The 19,609-nt window shown below is 38.9% G+C and overlaps 1 protein-coding gene across 3 annotated transcripts; it reads right to left on the minus strand.

The window, feature by feature from the left end:
- Positions 1-19: 19 nt before the first annotated feature.
- Positions 20-18,367, minus strand: ADNP2 (ADNP homeobox 2). Of its 3 annotated transcripts, none has more exons than XM_070747400.1 (4): positions 17,947-18,367; positions 12,487-12,604; positions 4,835-4,924; positions 20-3,953 (listed from the first exon to the last, which is right to left on the minus strand). In XM_070747400.1, the coding sequence occupies exons 2-4, from the start codon at positions 12,592-12,594 to the stop codon at positions 1,017-1,019; spliced, it is 3,135 nt and encodes a 1,044-aa protein (XP_070603501.1). In that variant the 5' UTR covers positions 12,595-12,604; positions 17,947-18,367; the 3' UTR covers positions 20-1,016. The 3 variants fall into 3 exon arrangements, with proteins under 3 accessions (XP_070603501.1, XP_070603502.1, XP_070603503.1); XM_070747401.1 differs by lacking the exon at positions 17,947-18,367 and adding an exon at positions 17,564-17,744; XM_070747402.1 differs by lacking the exon at positions 12,487-12,604.
- Positions 18,368-19,609: the final 1,242 nt, after the last annotated feature.

Genomic DNA, 19,609 nt, shown 5'->3' on the forward strand with positions numbered 1-19,609 from the left:
TGATGAAGACAAATACATCTTAATTGAACAGGTAGCTCCTAACTTTATTTAATCCAAGATGCATTTATCAATACTTGGAAACCAAGGCTACAGAAAAAACAATAGCACATCTATAAAGATCTAGAGTTATTACTAAAGAGAAATTCAGAAACCGCATTTGAAATTATCTCATGTGAACCTTCAGGAGCAAATAAGTGTTTTAATATCAGTATTTTTGCATTTGGTACTGGCTATACACTGGCAAGTTTGAACATTTTTACGTGTGATAAAGTTAAATTAAAAGCCAAGCATCTTATTTTTAAATGAAAGAGATATTTTTTTTTACATTGTTATAATCATCTAACCAATTTTGATATGTTACCAAAACTATACACTTTATTTTTTAGAAACAATTAAAAAAAATCTAGAAATTTGTTACACAATTGTATAAAATTCCATGGACAAACTTACATTGTAAACAAGGAAACAAAACAGAACAAAGGGAACTAGAACTTCAGGTATTCTGAAATATACCCCCACGGCACTGATTTGTGTTCACACAAAATAGTAAGCTATGATTCTAAAAAAAATCTAATTTATCATTCAGGAGCAGCACATTGCTGTGTGACTCAACCTTGGTACCATCCACCAATCAAAAGTACAGTAACCTGTGTTTATCTAAAAGGAGAATCCTTTCATATTATGTCACAATTAGGATTCATGAGTTTTGAGCCAGAATTCAGAGTACGCATCCAGGTTAATTCACTTTGGAGCCAAAAGTTAGGCCTAAATTTGAGTCTTCATTTGACATTAAACTCCGTGTTAATGATGGAGAGCACTAAGGAATGATTGGGCAAAGTAAAAATGCTTATGAATGATAAATCTTTTTGTGTGTAATTCTAATTTACTACTGTACGCAAATGTAGCCAAAGAACAGTAATATTTTTATAGTACAAAAAACCTAAGTAAGTGGAATAGTTTCTGATGTAATATGCAGTGTTGGTTGCCTGATATCAGGACTACTTTTTAAAACAAAATTATACACCCTCCGATTCACAGTTTAAATTCAAACTGTGCTTTACATTTCTAAGTTCTGACATACTAAAGCCCAACAGCACAGATGGCTTAGCATTTTTTATTGCCTTTAGGCAAAAGTATCTCTTTCTCCCAAAAAATGACGCAACATCCACTTTCCATGCACGTAACATGGATGACAGTAATTGTAGTTCTTTTTTACTAGGATAGGGCTTCTTGTGAAAATAATCTGCAAGAAACCTTTTTTGGACTTCATTTGAGCTTTGTTGGAATGGCTTCGGATTCAACACCAACAGATTAAGATCTTCAACTGAAATCTCTCCCTTGGTTTCAGTTTTATGATCAGACTTTTGTCGTTTCGAAGGCACACAATTCACCTCCTTTACTGGGATCTGGTCTGCGCCATTATTTATAATGAAGAAGGGCGGATCCTCATCGCTTTGGTCTTCTGAAACACAAGCAGCATAAAGATGATCAGACTGTTTCCTCTTGGCTAAAAGAGCAGCATCCTCATGGTTCTCCCCATTCAAAAGTGGTAGATCCTGCTTCTCACGAAGGTCAGCCTGCATCTTCATAGCTGACAAGGTCTGTTCACGAGCACTGCGACATCGAAGCAAGTGCACAGTTACGGCAGTTAGAGTCATGTTGCCAGTGTATACTCCGCAGCAGTGGATACATTTAAAAGCAGGAGTCTTCAAAACGGGGTGCACGGTTGGCATGATCTGGTGCTGCTCTTTCAAGTGCATTTCGTAGGCGTCAGTGCTAGTGAAAATACCGAAACAAAAAGGGCAAGTAGAAACTTTCTTGTTCTCTCTGCTTGTTCCGGCATCCTCTTGTTGCACTTTGATATACAAAGGAATAAGTGTCTTTGAATTGACACCAGCAAGTGCAACTAGATGCACTTCTCTTTCACCAAGTTCTTTTGAAGTTATACTGAAGTCAAAATGAGGGAATATTAGCTGACCTTCAGAATCGCTCGCAAGCTGAAACCCTTTATCTTCGTAATCTGAGTGCAGTTCCTTCTTTCCTTTATGCGCAGTTCGTGTGTGAGTCACAAGGCTTTTTAAATCGTAGAAAATACTGGTGCAGAAGAGGCAAGTTAACCCATGGATGAAAATGTGTTTCAAAATCTCTGCCTGAGTTAGAAAGCATTTACAACAAAAGCATCGCACCGTCTTATCCTTTAGCCACCTCAGAAAAGGTGCATAGACCGCAACTTTGTCTACTTCACGAGCCATCTCCGCCTTCGAGGTGCTACATTTGTGGGCCACTTGCATGTGCACTTGATAGACATTTGATGGGAAAAGCTCACTACAAACAGGGCAAGTCTTCCATTGCTTAGCCTGTTTAAGAACTAGGTTCATTGCAGTGTTGGCGAGAGAAGTCTTGGTAAGAGCATTTGTAGAGGAACTTACTGCAACAGCAGATGGCATAGTAGCAGGACCCTGAGACAACTGGGCAACTGGGCCAGACGGCATCAACTGAACAGGTACTTGAGGCGGTGGAACAGTTGCCACCCCACTACCTGGTGCCCCAGGCAAAGTCATGGAAACTGGTGCAAGAGTGTATGTGGGTATTCCATTAACCTGTTTGCCTGTTGGAATTAACTGTCTGAACATAGATCCAGTGGTAAGTAAAGTAGCATTCTGAGACACTCCTGGTGTAACCGACTGATTTACAGGAAGACCGTCTGGTGTAACAGGCTGATTAAACTGTACAATCCCAGGTCCAGTAGATGGGTTTGCAGGAAGAATCCCTGGTGTGACTGGATGGTTAAACTGAAGCACTCCTGATGTAATTGTTTGGGGAACTGGAAGAACACCAGGCCCACTGCCAATAGGCCGATTGACAGCAAGCACCCCAGGTGACGAAGGCTTGTTAACTGGAACAGGACCAGGGCCTGGCATAATTGGATTGCCGATAGCTCTGACTGATTGATTACCTAGAGGGAGCAGAGTAGGCCTGATAGGTCGAGGGAAAGAAATGACTCCTGGAAGAACAGCTCTGCTCATGTTTCCTGTGGGTTGATTTAGGCAAAAAACTCTAGGTCTTACCGGCTGTTTTAAGGGGAAACGTTGAGAAACAAAGACTGGTTGGGAAACTGAAGGCTGAAGACCAACACTATTCTGATTTACTGGGCGAGAACCAGAAAGAAAGGCAATATGTAACCGGTCAGCAGAAGTTGAAGCTGAAGCTGTCCTACTATTGGCGCTACCTGAAACACTCAAAGGTCCAACCACATTATGAACTGCTTTTGTCGACACCGTATTTTGATTCTGATTAACTGGTGGAAGTGGAAGCTGAAAATGTGATGTAGAATTTGATCCTACAGAGGTAGGAATCATCTGTGAAACAGTATTGGCTGTAGACGGCTTGGGAGCAATATTGATAATCTGCAGTGACTTCGCTTGTCCTGTTTTTTTAGGCTGAACTGAAATTACAGGTCCCAATATGTTCTCCAGATCTTTATGTACTTCAGATGTTAAGATATGATATATTAAAGAATCCCGGCTATTTGCACAAGCATTACACTTTTTGCAGTAGTGGTCAGTAAAGTTCTCTTCACTCTCATCAAGTGTCTCCTCAAAATATGCACTTATTAGATTTTGAAAATGGCTTACCAACACATGTTTCTTTATATTATAGTACAGCATGTCAGAATATTGACACTTCTGGCATACAAAGTTTACTGCATCGTTTCGGAATTGTCTCATACCACCACTCACATTATAGTTTTGTATTTTCTTCTTGGAGTGAAACATTCGGAGGTGTTTTCCTACTATCTTAGACTGCGATGCAAATGAACACTCTGGACAAGGAACAACTAACTCTTGATCCATTTCATCCTCATGGTAACGAGTCAGGTGATTTTTGAAGGAATTAAGAAATTTTGATGAAAATTTGCACAAGCTACAGCAATATGGATTTGTTCTGTACCTCTGAAAAATAAGAAAAAGGGGCATCATTTGTAGAACTCTCAAATAACGTCTGTATCAACCGGTCAATGCACAGTACAGTACTAAAAAAGCAGCAGGTCTTGTTAACAGGAGATGAACTTTTCTTCGGGAGATTATAATGATCTAGCTTGCTTCTCTGTTTTAAATAATAATAATATAGTAATATAAATAATATGAGCACCAAGCTAAATGAAAGCTATTGTTTGCTAAGAATCAGTCAAATCAATACAATACTAGTAGTGTGGACCCCAGCTTAGTCTAAAAACAGAAAGAAATATGGAAAGAAAAGGAAAAAGCAATCTTACCTTACATACAATGACCCTACTGTGTCATAAGTTTACACAACAATTATCAAAATGAATATTAAATATCTATTACCAATTATGGTTAAAAGAAAATTAAAGGAATATATCAATGGAAATCTTTAGTCCATAAAATTAAGAGAGAAAAAATTAAAGCAGAGTATCGAACAGTTGTTACTGGAACTCTATAGAAATAAATATGCCAGTGCCAATTAGATGTTCAATATAGTTAATTACTGAATTATCAAAGAACTAACAGCTGTGGTAACTTGTTTTTAAAATGTTGGAAAAGCAACCACTTATTCTGCATGCAATTCTGACAATTTAATGAAGAAAAGTATAACAAAATAAATAAGGAAACTGACAAAATGCAAAACAATCAACTTTCTTATTTTATTTTCAGGACATCGTGCCCTGTTAACTTTTGAAATTAAAGGAAGTCTTATAATATAACGTAGTACCAACTTTTCAAATCAAATTTGTTTTTTAAAATTCAACAAGGCATGCTCAAATAACTGAATCCATTTAAATCTGCAAATGATGATAACTGTATTTACATACCTTTCTTTTAGTAACACTGTCCCAATGAGATACATCATTCCATGAAGTACAAGAGAAATATTTTTCTCCTGGCTCAAAACTTTTCAGAGTCTAAGAAAAAGCAAAATGGGTAAGAAAATAGCCCATAACTAAAATAAAATGTTATTTAATGCAGTTACTTTAAAATTAGACAGAGACTCCAAAGCCCAGTGTGATGCCCCAAGTTTTTTTTTAAAAATCATAAAGCCAAAGCAAACCACAATTACCAAAAAGCATAATGCATGACTTTATTATTTTAATTTTAAAAATCCACTCCAAACAAAAGGTAGATGATGGCCTCACAGACTTGGCATTACCATCCTGACCATAACTGCTTTCACCTTCCTAAATGATTTTCAAGAATGGCTTTTGGACAGCTAAAGTAAGGTAATATGTGCTAGTCCAGTGATGGCGAAGATATGTCATGCGTGTCAGAGCCATATATGAAAGCATGCGAGGCATTGCCTTATGTCAGCTCCATGCGCACACTGCCCAGCTGATTTCCGGCCTTCGTTTCAGCCATTTTCGCTCTCCCAAATCTTCAGGAAAGCCTTCTGAACCCTGGGAACTACAAAAAACGACCCCACTGGAAGTTCTCCTGTGTGCTCACTCAAAGCCTCCTTTTCGTTGTCAGAGGTCTTTAGGAACTTCTTCGACTTTGGACAGTTGTAGCCAGGCCTCTCACATGTCAGCCCATTTCTTTTGCAGCCAGCAAGGTTTTTCTGAAGACTTCTGCACCCAATAACAGAGTTCCAGATCGATTATCCGCTAGAGAGACCTTCAGGAAAGGCCTTTAGCAAAGGCCTCTGCAGTTGATAACAGAGCTCTGGATTGATCTGAAGCTCTGTTATTGGCTATAGAGGCCTTTAGGAAATGCAGGCTGCAAAAGAAGGAGGCCCGGTTGCAACTATTTGAAGGTAAGTGATAAGGCAGCTCTACAGCTTCCGTGAGATGCATGTGCAGAGGGAGAAGCTCAGGGGTTGTGCGCATACATGAGGAGAGGGCATTGCATTATGGGTGTGGGCCTCACATGCACACTGTCGTGCCTGCACACATCCTTTTGGCACCCGAGCCAAAAACGTTTTGCCATCACTGTGCTCGTCATTCCCGACTCTAGGGGATGGTGCTCATCTCTGTTTCAAAGCTGAAGAGCTAGTGCTGTCCAAAGACATCTCCATGGTCATGTGGCCGGCATGACTAAACACAAAAGGCGCATAGAACACTGTTATCTTCCCACCAAAGGTGGTCCCTATTTTTCTACTTGCATTTTTACATGCTTTCGAACTGCTAGGTTGGCAGAAGCTGGGACAAGTAACAGGAGCTCACTCTGTTATGCGGTGCTAAGGATTTGAACCACTGAACTGCCGACCTTTCTGATCAACAAACTCAGTGTCTTAGCCACTGAGCCGTCCCATCCCTAATTTAAAATTCATTTGAAATCAGTAAATTTTATCTGGTGTGTGTCAATCCAAGCTCAGCATTTCACATTCTCACAATGCTGGAGGTCTTCAGTAGCAAAATTTCTGGCTCAGCTATGGAGTAGGGGAAAATGTCTGGAAGTCAGTGGGTGAGCAAGTCCCTACTGAAGAAAATTCTCACCTTGCCCTGTTTTCTCTCTCCATTTGAAATCAAGATGGCAGGGCACTCTATCGTGGTTTTTTAAATTAAGCAAAGAAATGGTGTTGCATCTTAGTGCTTTTGTCCTCTCAGAAATTAATAAAGAAAGAACAAGAAAGAAAGGAAGAGGAGGGGATTAAGAGACATGTTGGTTGGATGATGTTTTTTGCATTTCCCAATTGGATGGAAAGCTGGCCTGGCTCATGAGTAGCACTAAATGTTTGAGAAGATGGTATTCTGGTCTGCCACGGTAATAAAATTTTGAAATCTTCTGAAGATGGCAAGAGTGAAAACTCTGCTGATGGAGCACAGTGCAAGTATAAGTAAATCTTACAGCCACGTTTTCAAAAGTTTAGCAGTGATAATCAACCCAACAACCGTAACATTTTCATCAAATTTGACACCACCTAATTTCAAAAGGACTCAAAGCAGCTTACAATATTTAAAATTTGAGGAAGATGGATTGTCTAGAAACACAAAATATCAATAAATATCAATAAAAGATGAATGTTTAGATCAGGGGTGAAATTCACACACTTTCCCTACCAGCTAACAAATGTGCACTCGCTTCTCTCGCATGCACTGTTGTCTGCGCATATGTAAAAGTACTCTGCACAGGTACCAATGCTGAAAATCATCGCACAAAAGGGTGATTGGCCCTACAGTATCATGCGAGCCAGATAGAGCCATTGAATTTCGACATTCACAAGAGATTTGAAAGGGGCTCCAAAATATCCTAGTTCCAATCCTGGGAACAAAATTAGGTCTTTAGGGAATGCAAAAACACTGGAAGACTGGGAATCATGCATATCTCTCTATCTTCTGCTGCACGAATCCCAGTGACCGATCAGGTCCCACAGAGTTGGCCTTCTCCGGGTCCCGTCGACTAAACAATGTCGTTTGGCAGGTCCCAGGGGAAGAGCCTTCTCTGTGACGGCCCCGACCCTCTGGAACCAGCTCCCCCCTAAGATTAGAACTACCTCCACCCTCCTTGCCTTTCTTAAACTCCTTAAAACCCACCTCTGCCATCAGGCATGGGGGAATTGAGACATCTCCCCCAGGCCTATACAATTCATGTATGGTATGCTTGTGTGTATGTCTGCTTTAATAATTGGTTTTTTAAATGTTTTTAAATTATTAGATTTGTCTTGAATTGTTTTATTGTTGTTGTGAGCCGCCCTGAATCTACGGAGATGGGCGGCATACAAATCAAATCAAATAAATAAATAAGTGAGTGAGTGAAAAAAAAAAAAATATATATATATATATATATATATATATATATATATATATATATATATATATATTTTATAATGAAGGAAGAAATACACCAAGTTCTCTAAGAAACAAAACAATAAGAGCAAACCATACATACCCCAAAACAAGGCTACAATAAAGAATTATAATCTTGATTTATTCTATTAAATGGTCGTGTTCTTCATCAAAGTCCCAGCCTACAGAACCTGGACAAGCCCAGCAAGTTGTTTTCAAAATTAACATGCTTCCTACCCATATTCAACTATGTCCCAAATTGCCTCACTCTCCTCCCACCAGTGTTAAATTAGAAACTATGTGAGAGACAGACTTACTTTGTCATCCAATCATCTGAAACAGTTCCTTATGCTTTGAACCTACGGTCTCCCCACTCCTATCTTCCTTCTTGCCATCCCTCTTCTGCCTCAACTAGGGACTGGCAGATCCCCTCCCTGTTTCCATCTTGGAAAGTGAGAAAGATGAAACCCTGCACCTCCAAAGAGAAAGCACCTCCTAAGAAAGAAATGTTTGTGCAGTTTAAATTCTCAGCTCTTCACAGATGAGAAAGGTGTGGGGGGGGAAAGAAGGTTACCAATTAAAAAAATAAGCTTCCAGGAACAGGAACAAAGCAGGTAAAAGTTTCCTTAGCACCAGAGAGACTTCAGTGCAGTCTAGGGCAAGTTACCCTGGAGCCAATATGGAGAAGAACCTCAGTCTTTCCAATTGTTGCCTGATAGGTTATCACTTGAGGAGTTTGGGGTTAGGGCTTTCCCCTTCTTGTCCTACCTTCAGCAAAAAGATTTGAAAACACACCATGTTTTCAAGTCCTGCCATGCAAATTGAGGATGATAACCACAGGGTATTTAAAAGAAAATTCTGCCCAAGACTTTTTAAAAGAATACTATGATCCAGAACTTCTCCAAGAACAACAGTCTTTGAAAAATGAATTCTCCACTCCACTATAGAAGCACTAACTACATGTTAAACCTGGGATGGGATGGTCAATTTCAAGGCTTTGCCAAGAGTTGCATGGGTCTTGTCAGAGAACAATTTCTCTTTAGGTTCACCAAGCTCCCTTTAAGAAAAAAAGTGGCTACAGAAATCAGGGCTCCCTTGCAGCCTGAATAGCACAGAAGAACAGACACTGAGCCAAATGACTGGGAAGAAGTTTGTACTATAGCAAACCTGTTGAACCAATTCTACTGCCTCAACCAAGTCACCTAAAGATTCCATTCCATGTGCCTAGAACTGTAAGGAAGTCCTGATGCCAACCTAAGAGTAAAAAAATAACCTCTTCTCCTGCCAGAATACCTGTATCAAGCCTTAGTAGGATCATCTTTAAACCAGCAATCCAAAGGTATGGATGAAACCTAAAAATTAAGGAAAGTATTTTGTGACTTTTCTTTGTTCTGAATTCCACTGGTAGGATGTCATCATCAGGACCAGAACTCAGATGTCTAATTTGGTTGTTTTCTACTAAATTATTTACTCTTTCTACAAATTCTTTTCGTTTTAGTGGTTTCTGGGAGAATTTCTGTCTCATTCACAGTTTTGTTCCCCACTGAAATTAAATTATGCAGTCAATGCTTCCTCATGATACAGTACTCATTTTGTGGCATATATCCAGATTAGCTGTCTCTCTCTCTCTTTCTCTCTCATTTTCCTTGTAACTATTCGCTACAAATCACTGCCATTAATATAGGCCTGTACTGTCTTTAACATTATCTCACAGAAATAATTTCTTTCTCCAATGTAATAAATGTATGGAATGAACAAAAAACTCAGTAGCATAGCTTCTCTTCATACTAAACAAGAAGTTTACAACATTTGAAGCCTCCACCAAATAAATGAAGCAATAAAAAAGGGGGAAAGTAAAATATGTTTCACATATGAAGCCTTGGAATGAGCAGACAGCAAAATATTAAAAATGTATTGTCAAAATATAGTAACTGCTACTAAAATGTAGCAAGAGAGTAAAACAGGCGAGTGGGAACAGTATAGAGACAGAACCAAGAAAATGTTGTGACTACTGTAATCCATAAAACAAGCAGTGGTCCTAACTTTTGAACCCCTATCCTAAATATCAGATATTTAAATACTCACTGTCTACTGAATAAAATCTGCCAGACTAAACCAGACTTGTAGGAGATGACCACAATGAGCCCAAGGGAGGAAGTCAAACAGATCATCAGTCTCATGTCCCTTCATGCCCACAAGACATAATATGGTCCAGCGCACCTTGAATTCCATTGACCCTTGTCAACCTCCAATTTGCTTTGAACATTGGTAGTTCAGATTCTTGTAGAGAGCATAAACTTGCAGTAAATATTTATGTTTGTTTGAATCTCCTGGACTTCTGATTTTCCTGTATTTGACATACTTGTCTAAAGGATGCTGACTCTAGCCAAAGCTTCACTGACAGGATTAGAACTCAGTGTCTTCTTGTTTCTAGACTGGCGCCTTAACCACTATACCAAATTGGCTCTATACATACAATTATATCATCCAATAACTAGTAGCTGGATAAACTGTGCTTTGCTATGAAGTTATGTGATTGGATTTGATAAATTGACAATTAAAACTTGAAAATTGAGTGGTTACGATCAGTCTCTCCTATCCCCTTCTCTCCCTCAGGCTTGCCCCACAGAAGCCTCTCCTATCTTATCCCCCTCCCTCCCTTTCAGGTGGTGAGGGGAGTAGAACGTCTGGCTCCTTAGCATCAGTGTGTTAATAATAATATAAGAAATAACTAATGATCTGATGGCCATTTTGAAAAATCCTTTCTTAGCAAGCACCTAGAAGCCAAGAGGAACATACGTGCCAAGTTTCAAATTTGTAGGATTTATGGTTCTGGAGATTTTGTGATGATGCGTGAGTGGTATCTAGCACTTATATAATTTGCTCCAAGAAGAAAATAGTACATGATGACTTATAGCTGATTAGTTAGATTTGGCACACAAATGACTTTTTCATATCATTTTAATATACATTAATATTTTAATTTGTAATATACATAGGTATTATGTTAGACTCTCTTCTCTGAATTTTCCTAAGCAGAATTCCCTATTGCAGCCTTTCTTTAAGTGGAGTCAATGGACAGAGAGTCACTGAAGACTCCTTTTCTTTCCTCCCTTCCAAGCAGACTTATCAGTTTAAGGGGAAAAATAATGCAAAGCTAACAGTTCCCAAGCTCTATATAAAGTCTAACGACTTTTGTGTTTCAAAAGGAACACCATGACCACAGGAAACAATGCTTCTATGTCAAACTCTGGCCACCTGACCAGAAGCAATAACAGAGAAAGAGAAAAAGGCTGCCTCAATGTGTATTAATTCGTTAATTAGAAAGACACCAAAAACAATTTACAGCAGGGTTCCCCAACCCCTGGGCCATAGGCCACTACTGGACTGTGGTCTGTTTGGAATTGGGCCACATGAGTAGCTGGTCAGAGTGTGTGTGTGCACATAGCTCAACTGGCACAAGCAGTGGGTGAATGGGCAATTCTTTGTGTGCCCACTGGCTACCACTCACACTTTCCCTCCCTCTCTCCCAGCCAGGAAGCCAAGTAGCAAAGATTGGGGACCACTGGTTAGACCATCCTAATGCAAACTTTAGCATTTATAGACCAGTTTAAGAAACTATTAGATAAAATATCCTTTCTCCCTTATTTTGGTGAATAAAAATGACTATACAAAAGAAATCCATATTTCAGGAACTATATAAAAGTAACCTTTTTACTTTTATAAATAAGCAAAAATATATAAATAGTGCCCTTCCTATTAACACTTCATATGATCTTGATTCTATCTCTCTGTTTATGCAGCTTAGAAGCCAACACAGGTCTAGGCTGAATAACTGAGGTATAGATTCAAGATCACGTGAAGTTTTAATATCACTTGATAATGCCTTGATAATGCCACACTTGGAATACTGCATTCAGTTTTGGTCACCATAATGTAAAAAAGATATTGAGACTCTGGAAAGAGTGTAGAGAAGAGCAACAAAGATGATTAAGGGACTGGAGGCTAAAACATATAAAGAATGATTGATGGAACTGGATACGTCTAGTTGTATGAAAAGAAGGACTAGGGGTGACATGATAGCAGTGTTCTGATATCTCAGAGACTGCCACAAAGAAGGAGTCAAAACTATTCTCCAAGGCACCTGAGGGTAGGACAAGAAGCAATGGTGGAAACTGATCAAAGAGAAAAGCAACTTAGATCTAAGGAAAAATTTCCTGAAAGTTAGAACAATTAATCCATGGATCAACTTGCCTCCAGAAGTTGTAAATGCTTCAACACTGGAAGTTTTAAAGAAGAGATTGGTCAACCATTTGTCTGAAGTGTGTAGGGTTTCCTGCCTAAGCAGGGGGTTGAACTAGAAGACCTTCAGGTTCCCTTCCAACTGTTATTCTAAAGCATTGCTTTAATTTATGATGAAAGACTTTTGACATATGGATTAAAATTTAATCATTAAAAATTAGTGAAATATTTCTTGCCTTATCCTAATTTCAATGAAATTACTAATTTTATTCATGGGCATCTTGTACAAACTCGTTTATTATTTTAGAGTGTCGCGGTATTACAAAATTTAAAAATCCTATTATTTGAAATATAGGCTCCTACTTTTAGTTTTTCCCTAACAAAGACTTATTTTAAAACATTTTTTCACGAGAAGTCTCATGATATCATTTCAGTATAGCTACAAAATTTTATATATGCAATCCATAAAGGGCTTTCTAGTTTTCAAAAGTTTTCTTCTTTACCTGAATTAACTCTTGACAGCTCTCAAGTCCAATATCCACAAGAATACCCTTCACTTTCTTCCGAGATCGTCTTATATTATCAAGATTTTGCACAGGGATTTGAAACATGTCAAACTACCTAAAAGACAAAGACACAAAACACAGGTACATTTTTCAATATAACTTCACATATGTTATAACTGTAAAAATAAAATTTTGTAGGAAGCTATATAATGTCCAGAATAATTTTAAGATCTGACAATGGAAGAATACACAGTTTTGTCTTAAGTGACTGCTACAGTCTAATTTATTTCTTGGAAAGAAGGCCTGGCCACAATTTAAACAAAAAACAAGGGAATTCAAGAAATGAAAAAGTTTTGGAAATGGAGCCTATAATGAAAATCAATGTGGAACAGCAGTGAATTAGCATATCTGGACATCAGTATGGACTTCACATTCATGCCCATGGTTGTTCTATATGTCATAACTAACTGCCCTGAGTCCTTCGGGAACGTGTGGCATAGAAGTAAAAAAAAAAAAAGTATATCTCATCCCACATCTAATTCAGTAGTGGCAAGTCTATCTAATGAAATCACCAAAATTTGCCAGCAACTATGATTGGTCAAAATAAGTATATTCTTAAGGCCATCAAAGGTAATTCTATAACTTATTTTAATTACTCACAAAGCTTATAGACAGTGATGGGCTACCAAAATTTTTACTGCCACGCTGTGGGTGTGACTTATTTTGTGGGTATGCCTTGATGATCATGTGACCAGGTAGGAGTGGCTTGCCAGCCATGTGACCAGGTGGGAGTGGCTTGACAATCATGTGAGTGGTTTGCCGACCATGATAAGTTTTCAAATAGGTGCTTAGATTCTTTTTCAGTTGATTAAGTCACATTATTTGAATAACCACAAAAAGGACAAATGATAGACAGCATTGTTGTGGAGCACAGTAACATTTTAAGGTTTTGTACTGAACCCACAAGGTTCAGTACGATAACATATTAGGCAAGTAGCTCAATTTTCTTTAATTGCTATAAAAGTTTAGTTCTAGATAATGATTAAAATGATTAAAGTGTTTATGGGTAAAAACATACTATTTAATTATTTCATATTTTAAAAGTAATTAAGGATCATACTCAGGTACTGGAGAAGGAAGGACAATAAAAAACTATTAAGTATTCAATAAATATACAGTAGTGCATAAACTTACTACCCCCACTGCGTCCGTCCTCCCCCGTGGGAGCAGCAGCCCATTACTGCTTATAGGTATTAAAAACGTAAACATATAGAGAACAACAGTGAACCATATTATAAATGTGCAGTGAACCATCTGCTTCCCTAGAGGCACATAGCAAAAACAAGCAGGAAGAAGTGAGGACAGCTTGTAGACAGTATCTAGAATTGGTATCTCCTTTGTTCCATTCCCTTTCATGCATTATGCTATTATAATATAAATATGGATTATGAATCTCAGTTAACGTTTTTGGTTGCCCCAGGCAAATATTGTATCTGATCAACTTAGAGACACTTGGTGATAATTTGTCATCTCTGAAGTATACATTAATCACCTCAGTAATTTAAAATTACAGACATTTTGAAAAAGTAGATAAAACCACATTGAATTTTTTTCACCTTTTTAATATATTTGAGCCTCATTTCAACAATGAAGATAAAAGGGATACAATGTAATAAATATCACATGCCATTTATATTTTAGCGCACTGTATGATTTAAATAAAGGAAAATATAAAGTCTGCATGTGGAAAAACTACTACCCTACATTTATCACTATCGCAGATATCTAAAATTAGAATAGGATTTATGGATCAATTGATTTGAAGATTATTGATTTGAAGATTATTAGACAGGATTTAGGAGGAGCATGTCTTCTTGAAACATCAGACATTAAATTTCCTCTTTGCTCTCTGTTTGCTCTTGTTGCTAAAGCACATAGTATCACCATGGCTAGATTGAAAAAAAGTTATCTAAGGCCTTCAGAAAGAAAAGATGTGTATGTCTGTGGGGAGGAATTTTAAAAGATTGCCAAATAATCCGGAATATTATCTGCAGGTGGAGAAGACTTCAAACAATTGCCAATTGGTCCAGGCCACGCTTCTCAGCAAGAACAGAAAACAAGATGCTGAAATAAGTACCTGAGAATTTTATCACATTATTTACAGGATGTTTTTCCATTATTGACAACAAAGTGCAGGATCCTATCACTAGATGAAAAATATACAAATTAAATCCATGTAGGAGGTGTGTGAAAGCTCATCAGGCAAGACAAAAATTTGTTCATGAAGACCTAGGCAAAGACCAGGGCTTTGGGGCCAAGGGACTCTGGATAGAAGAGTCAAAAATAAAAGTGCTCTTGCCACAGTACCAGAAGACATGTTTGGCAAAAATCAAAGTTAGCATTTCACTGGAAGCTCCTGGTACAAATTGTAAAACATGATGGTGGAAATGTTATGGCTTGGAGATGTTTTGCTACGTTAGGATCTTTTATTATCATAGAATCCACTATGAATTATGGATTGTACTACAAGATGATTGATGATAACAAGAAACCATCTGTCAGAAGATTGAAGCTCAACCAAAGGTGGACCGTGCAACATAGCAATGACCTTATATATTCCAATAAATCCACAAAGTAATGACCAAATTAACGCCCTGATCTAAATCCCACTAAAATGATGTTGGATGAATTGAAATAGGCTAGGCATGCAAGAAACTCCTCAAACATTATTACGTAGCTGAAAAACTGCATGAACTAATGGTTAAAAAGAAATCTTCCCATTCAATGTCAGAGACTGGTAAACAGTGATAAGAATGCCATATTGGGATAAGGTATGTACATTAACCAAAATTCAATTGTGTCATTAACTTTTACATAGACAGGACATTAAAATGTTGTTCAAGGCCTAGAATGCATGTAATATATTTAAGCAAAGGGCAGGCAGGGCTTATCCCTATCTAATCCTTTTGGCATGCATTGGCTCCAAGCTTTCTATGTCATTCTTAACCTGCCAAGACTTCCTCCACTAGGGCTATAGGCTGCCTCTAGTCACAGTGCCTAGTTTACAGCACTGGTAAAGTTCAAAGGGAAATACTAAAATAATAAATAATTTCTATTACTATTACTGCATAAGGAAGGCAGGTTTAGAGAGAACCTCTTAGCTTGTTTTAGCTACAGTTCCAAAGCCTAAGAATATAAGCCATTTTGAGTTGCTTAGTCCTTCAACAGAGCTAAAGCCGTCGATTTCAAACTCCTCTTACAATACCATTCCGCACAATTATTTCCTCAAAATTTAAATCATTAATTAAAAGAACAACTCTGGGCAGAAACATAAATGCATCAATAACTCTGCAAACTGTGAACCAATGCTAATGGCATTATATTTGGTTTATCACTCTTCTAATAACTCTGCCATTTTAGAAGAGGCTCTTAAGTGCCTTCAACTCCTAAGGCCTTCCTGCCCCAATCCGTGTCATGTTTCCTTGCTCAAAACCTCATTTTAGAAATAATAAAAGATGTAACTAAGGATCCAATTTTCCCATCTCTGAACTTAAGATCTTATGGTATTTGAATTAAATAAAAGACATTTTATATATAAGGGCAACATTACAATGTTTTAACAGAGTCATTTACCACTAGATTAAGTCATCTTGCAAAACCAATTCTCATATTTAGTAAACTGGGTAAACCTCACCTCACTTTTTCCTCCTCTGCACTTCTGTTTGTCTGGCTTTTCCTGAACGTCTTGAATTCTTTCTGATCAACATTCTTGATCTACTTTGACATCACACTTAAGACTTAATCTGACGTGTTGCAACTATTTGAATGGCCTGTCACTTTCTGCAGCCAGCTGCTCTCTAAGCATGCAGGACTACAAACATTTCTCTCCCCAATCATCATTACCCATGTTTTTTTCTCCCATACTTGAGGTCTTGCAGTTTTACATTATATCTATCTATCTATCTATCTATCTATCTATCTATCTATCTATCTATCTATCTACCTAGCTACCTATCATCTATCTGTCTGTCTGTCTGTTTATTTATTTATTTATTGGATTTATATGCTGCCCCTCTCCAAGGACGCAGGTTTGCCCTGGCACAATTTCAGTTGTGAAGAAATGCCGATTCCCAGTCTCAAACCTAGAATAATTTTTGCATAGAAGTGGACTGAAATGCAGCTATGTGATTTGTCTATTCATGCATGGAAATGTAAAAGTAAGAACTGTCATTTGAGGCAGGTTCGATTATCACATTTACATCAAATTTTATACACACACAATGTTTGGTTTTTTGAATGACCTTTAGATTGTTTCTTATTCTGTTTGTATATGCTGTATGCCACCAAGAGGAAGGAGCTGGCCAGCCTATAAGTATGATAGATAGATGATAGATAGATAGATGATAGATAGATAGATGATAGATAGATAGATAGATAGATAGATAGATAGATAGATAGATAGATAGAAAGAAAGAATAAAATCAACAAATATACACTAGCTCTGGGATCTGATAGGCAATAAAATATCACCAAGAAGAAACCACCACCTGAAACAGCACAGAAAGGTTAGTTTATTCTATCCTTAGGAGCGCAAAACCACTGAAGCCCCTTCCTAGTTTCTTCTCCTTGCAGATATACATATACTGCTCAAAAAAATAAAGGGTACACTCAAATAACAAATCCTAGATCTGAATGAATGAAATTGAATACTTTGTTCTGTACAAAGTTGAATACACACAACATCATGTGAAATTGATTGTCAAACAGTGTTGCTTCCTAAGTGGACAGTTTGATTTCACAGAAGTTGGTACTTGGGAGTTATATTGTGTTGTTTAAGTGTTCCCTTTATTTTTTTAAGCAGTTTATCTACCTGCAAGGAGAAGAAATGTGTGTGTGTGTGTGTGTGTGTGTGTATACACACATATACATACATATACATGCATACACACACATACACACATGCATGCATGAATACATACATACATTACATACATACATACATGCATGCATGCATGCATGCATACATACGAGAAGAAGTTTTCTTTTCCCTCAACCCGGGAGCTCTAGTCCTAACCTCAGGAGAGTTTGACGGGGGCGTCCCGGGATCAAGTTCAGTCACACAGAAACGATACCGGCAGCTTAGAGGGAAGGTTTAAAAAAAGAAAAGAAAACCCAACCAAAATTCAAAAGCTTGAGGCAAATTCTGGCGGCAAACGAACAAAACATGTTCGGGTTCGAGCTCTTTCTTGACTCGCAGCCCGAGCAGTGCCGGGGGCGCAGATGCTTCGCGAGGGCGGGCCTTCCTTTTCTTCCCCCTCCGTCGCTACCTTTCTGAGCTCCGGGGAAGACAAGAAAGCAAGGGGGGGGGTACGCGGCCTCAGGGGCCGCCGGGCGAGCCTCAACAAGGTGCGCTACGCCGAGAGCTTTTCTCTTCCTGTCGGCGCGGGTTGCACTTACCTGTCCCGGCTGCAGGAGGCGCCCGCCGCCTGCCCGCTCTTGGTCCTCGATTGCGACTCCCCGAGGCGGGCGGACGCGTTGCAACCTCCGCCCGGTGCAGCAGCCTCAGCCGCCGCCGCCGCTCTTCCTCCTCCTCCTCTTCTTCTTCTTCCTCCTCCTCCTCCTCCTCCTGCTGCCGATCTTCTACTCGGACCCTCAGTCAGCGGCCGCCCCGCCCGGCTCCGCCTCCTCGCCTCGACCCTGCAGCGCGCGCTCAAAAGCACCTCAGCAATCCGGACAGGAGCGGCGGCGGTGCAGCATCATTGCCTTGAGGGCCGTGCCAATAGAAGACCCGGCTTTGCCTCCACCCCCGCCGGCAACCACCGCTCAGTCCGAGCGCCCCCGAGCTCCCATCCACCCACCTCCGCCCGCTCCTCCCTCCTTCCAGAGCCAGAAAGGGAAAATGGCGCTCGATTGGTCTCAGGAAGTGACGTTTCCCCTCATTTGCATATCTGCCAGTGGACCAATGAGGAGACGCTGGCTCCACAACTCCCATTGGTTGATTCCATGAGCATCAACCCTGGAGGGGAAGGTTAGAGTTCCAAGGGGAGCTTTTGGGAAGCGTGGTGGAGGTCTTTCATGAGGGCTCTCCCACTTGCTTACCTGTCACCTCCAACTTTCCCCCTCTCTTGACTTTGGCACTTTTTTTCATCCCCTGAAAAAGTGACAGGAACAACGTGGATTGGGTGTTGTGACGTCATCGTTGAGGGTGTGGTGTGGTGACGTCATCCCATGTGGTTCTGTCACGTGGTCCTCTTGTTCATGTTCATAGAATGTGGTGGAAGGTTTCTTTGCATCAGGGTATTCCTGAAAGCCCCCTTCATCCCCAACAACCAATGAAATCCATCCTTTGTCAAGATGATGTTGTTTTCCTTAAGACAAAGAAACTCCTGGACCCTTTTTTCACTACTAGGTGCCCATACTACAGAAACTCAGAAACTGCTTTGCAAAGATGATCCATCCAAGGATCCTCTTCCCAATTCATAGGATGAAATCCTTGGAGCTTCCCTCAAAGAGCGAAGAGGCTAAAACCATTGTAATGTCATGTTAAATGTCATTAGAATTGTTTGGAATCATGTTGAAAAATTGATGACAGGTTTTACTTTTCGTCCTATGGTGGTTGATGAAAGCAGGCAATATCATCACAAATAACTTTCATGGAGAACCTCAGTTGTAAATAAATTGCTTGCTCAATAAATTGCAAATTCTATGTGTTTGCTCTTGAACTTTTAAAATCTAGCCAAAGAACAATCAATAATTACTTTAAACAAATCCAAATTGCATAGTATAAAATTCCATTTTCCATTTAATCGCAAACCATTGTTTCTACTTGTTGAATGTAACAAAACAAATTTTTATTGTTTTATAATGTTTAGTTTGTTGAATTTTAATATTGACTTCTTTTCTAGTATATTGTACTGTTTTATATTGTTGTAAACTGTCCTATGGGCAGCATAGAAGTCAAATAAATAAATAAACTACATAAAATACTGGTGCCTTAGAGTGGATTATCATCAGAATGTTGATGGCATTACCATACTTAAGGATGGCTTTTTTGTTTGGATTTCTTTCCCCTAAAAAGATATAAGCAGTTTGAAAGTACAGTACTCCTAGATTTATCTGT

Source organism: Erythrolamprus reginae, chromosome 3 (assembly GCF_031021105.1).
Source record: "Erythrolamprus reginae isolate rEryReg1 chromosome 3, rEryReg1.hap1, whole genome shotgun sequence".
Taxonomy (NCBI): domain Eukaryota; kingdom Metazoa; phylum Chordata; class Lepidosauria; order Squamata; family Dipsadidae; genus Erythrolamprus; species Erythrolamprus reginae.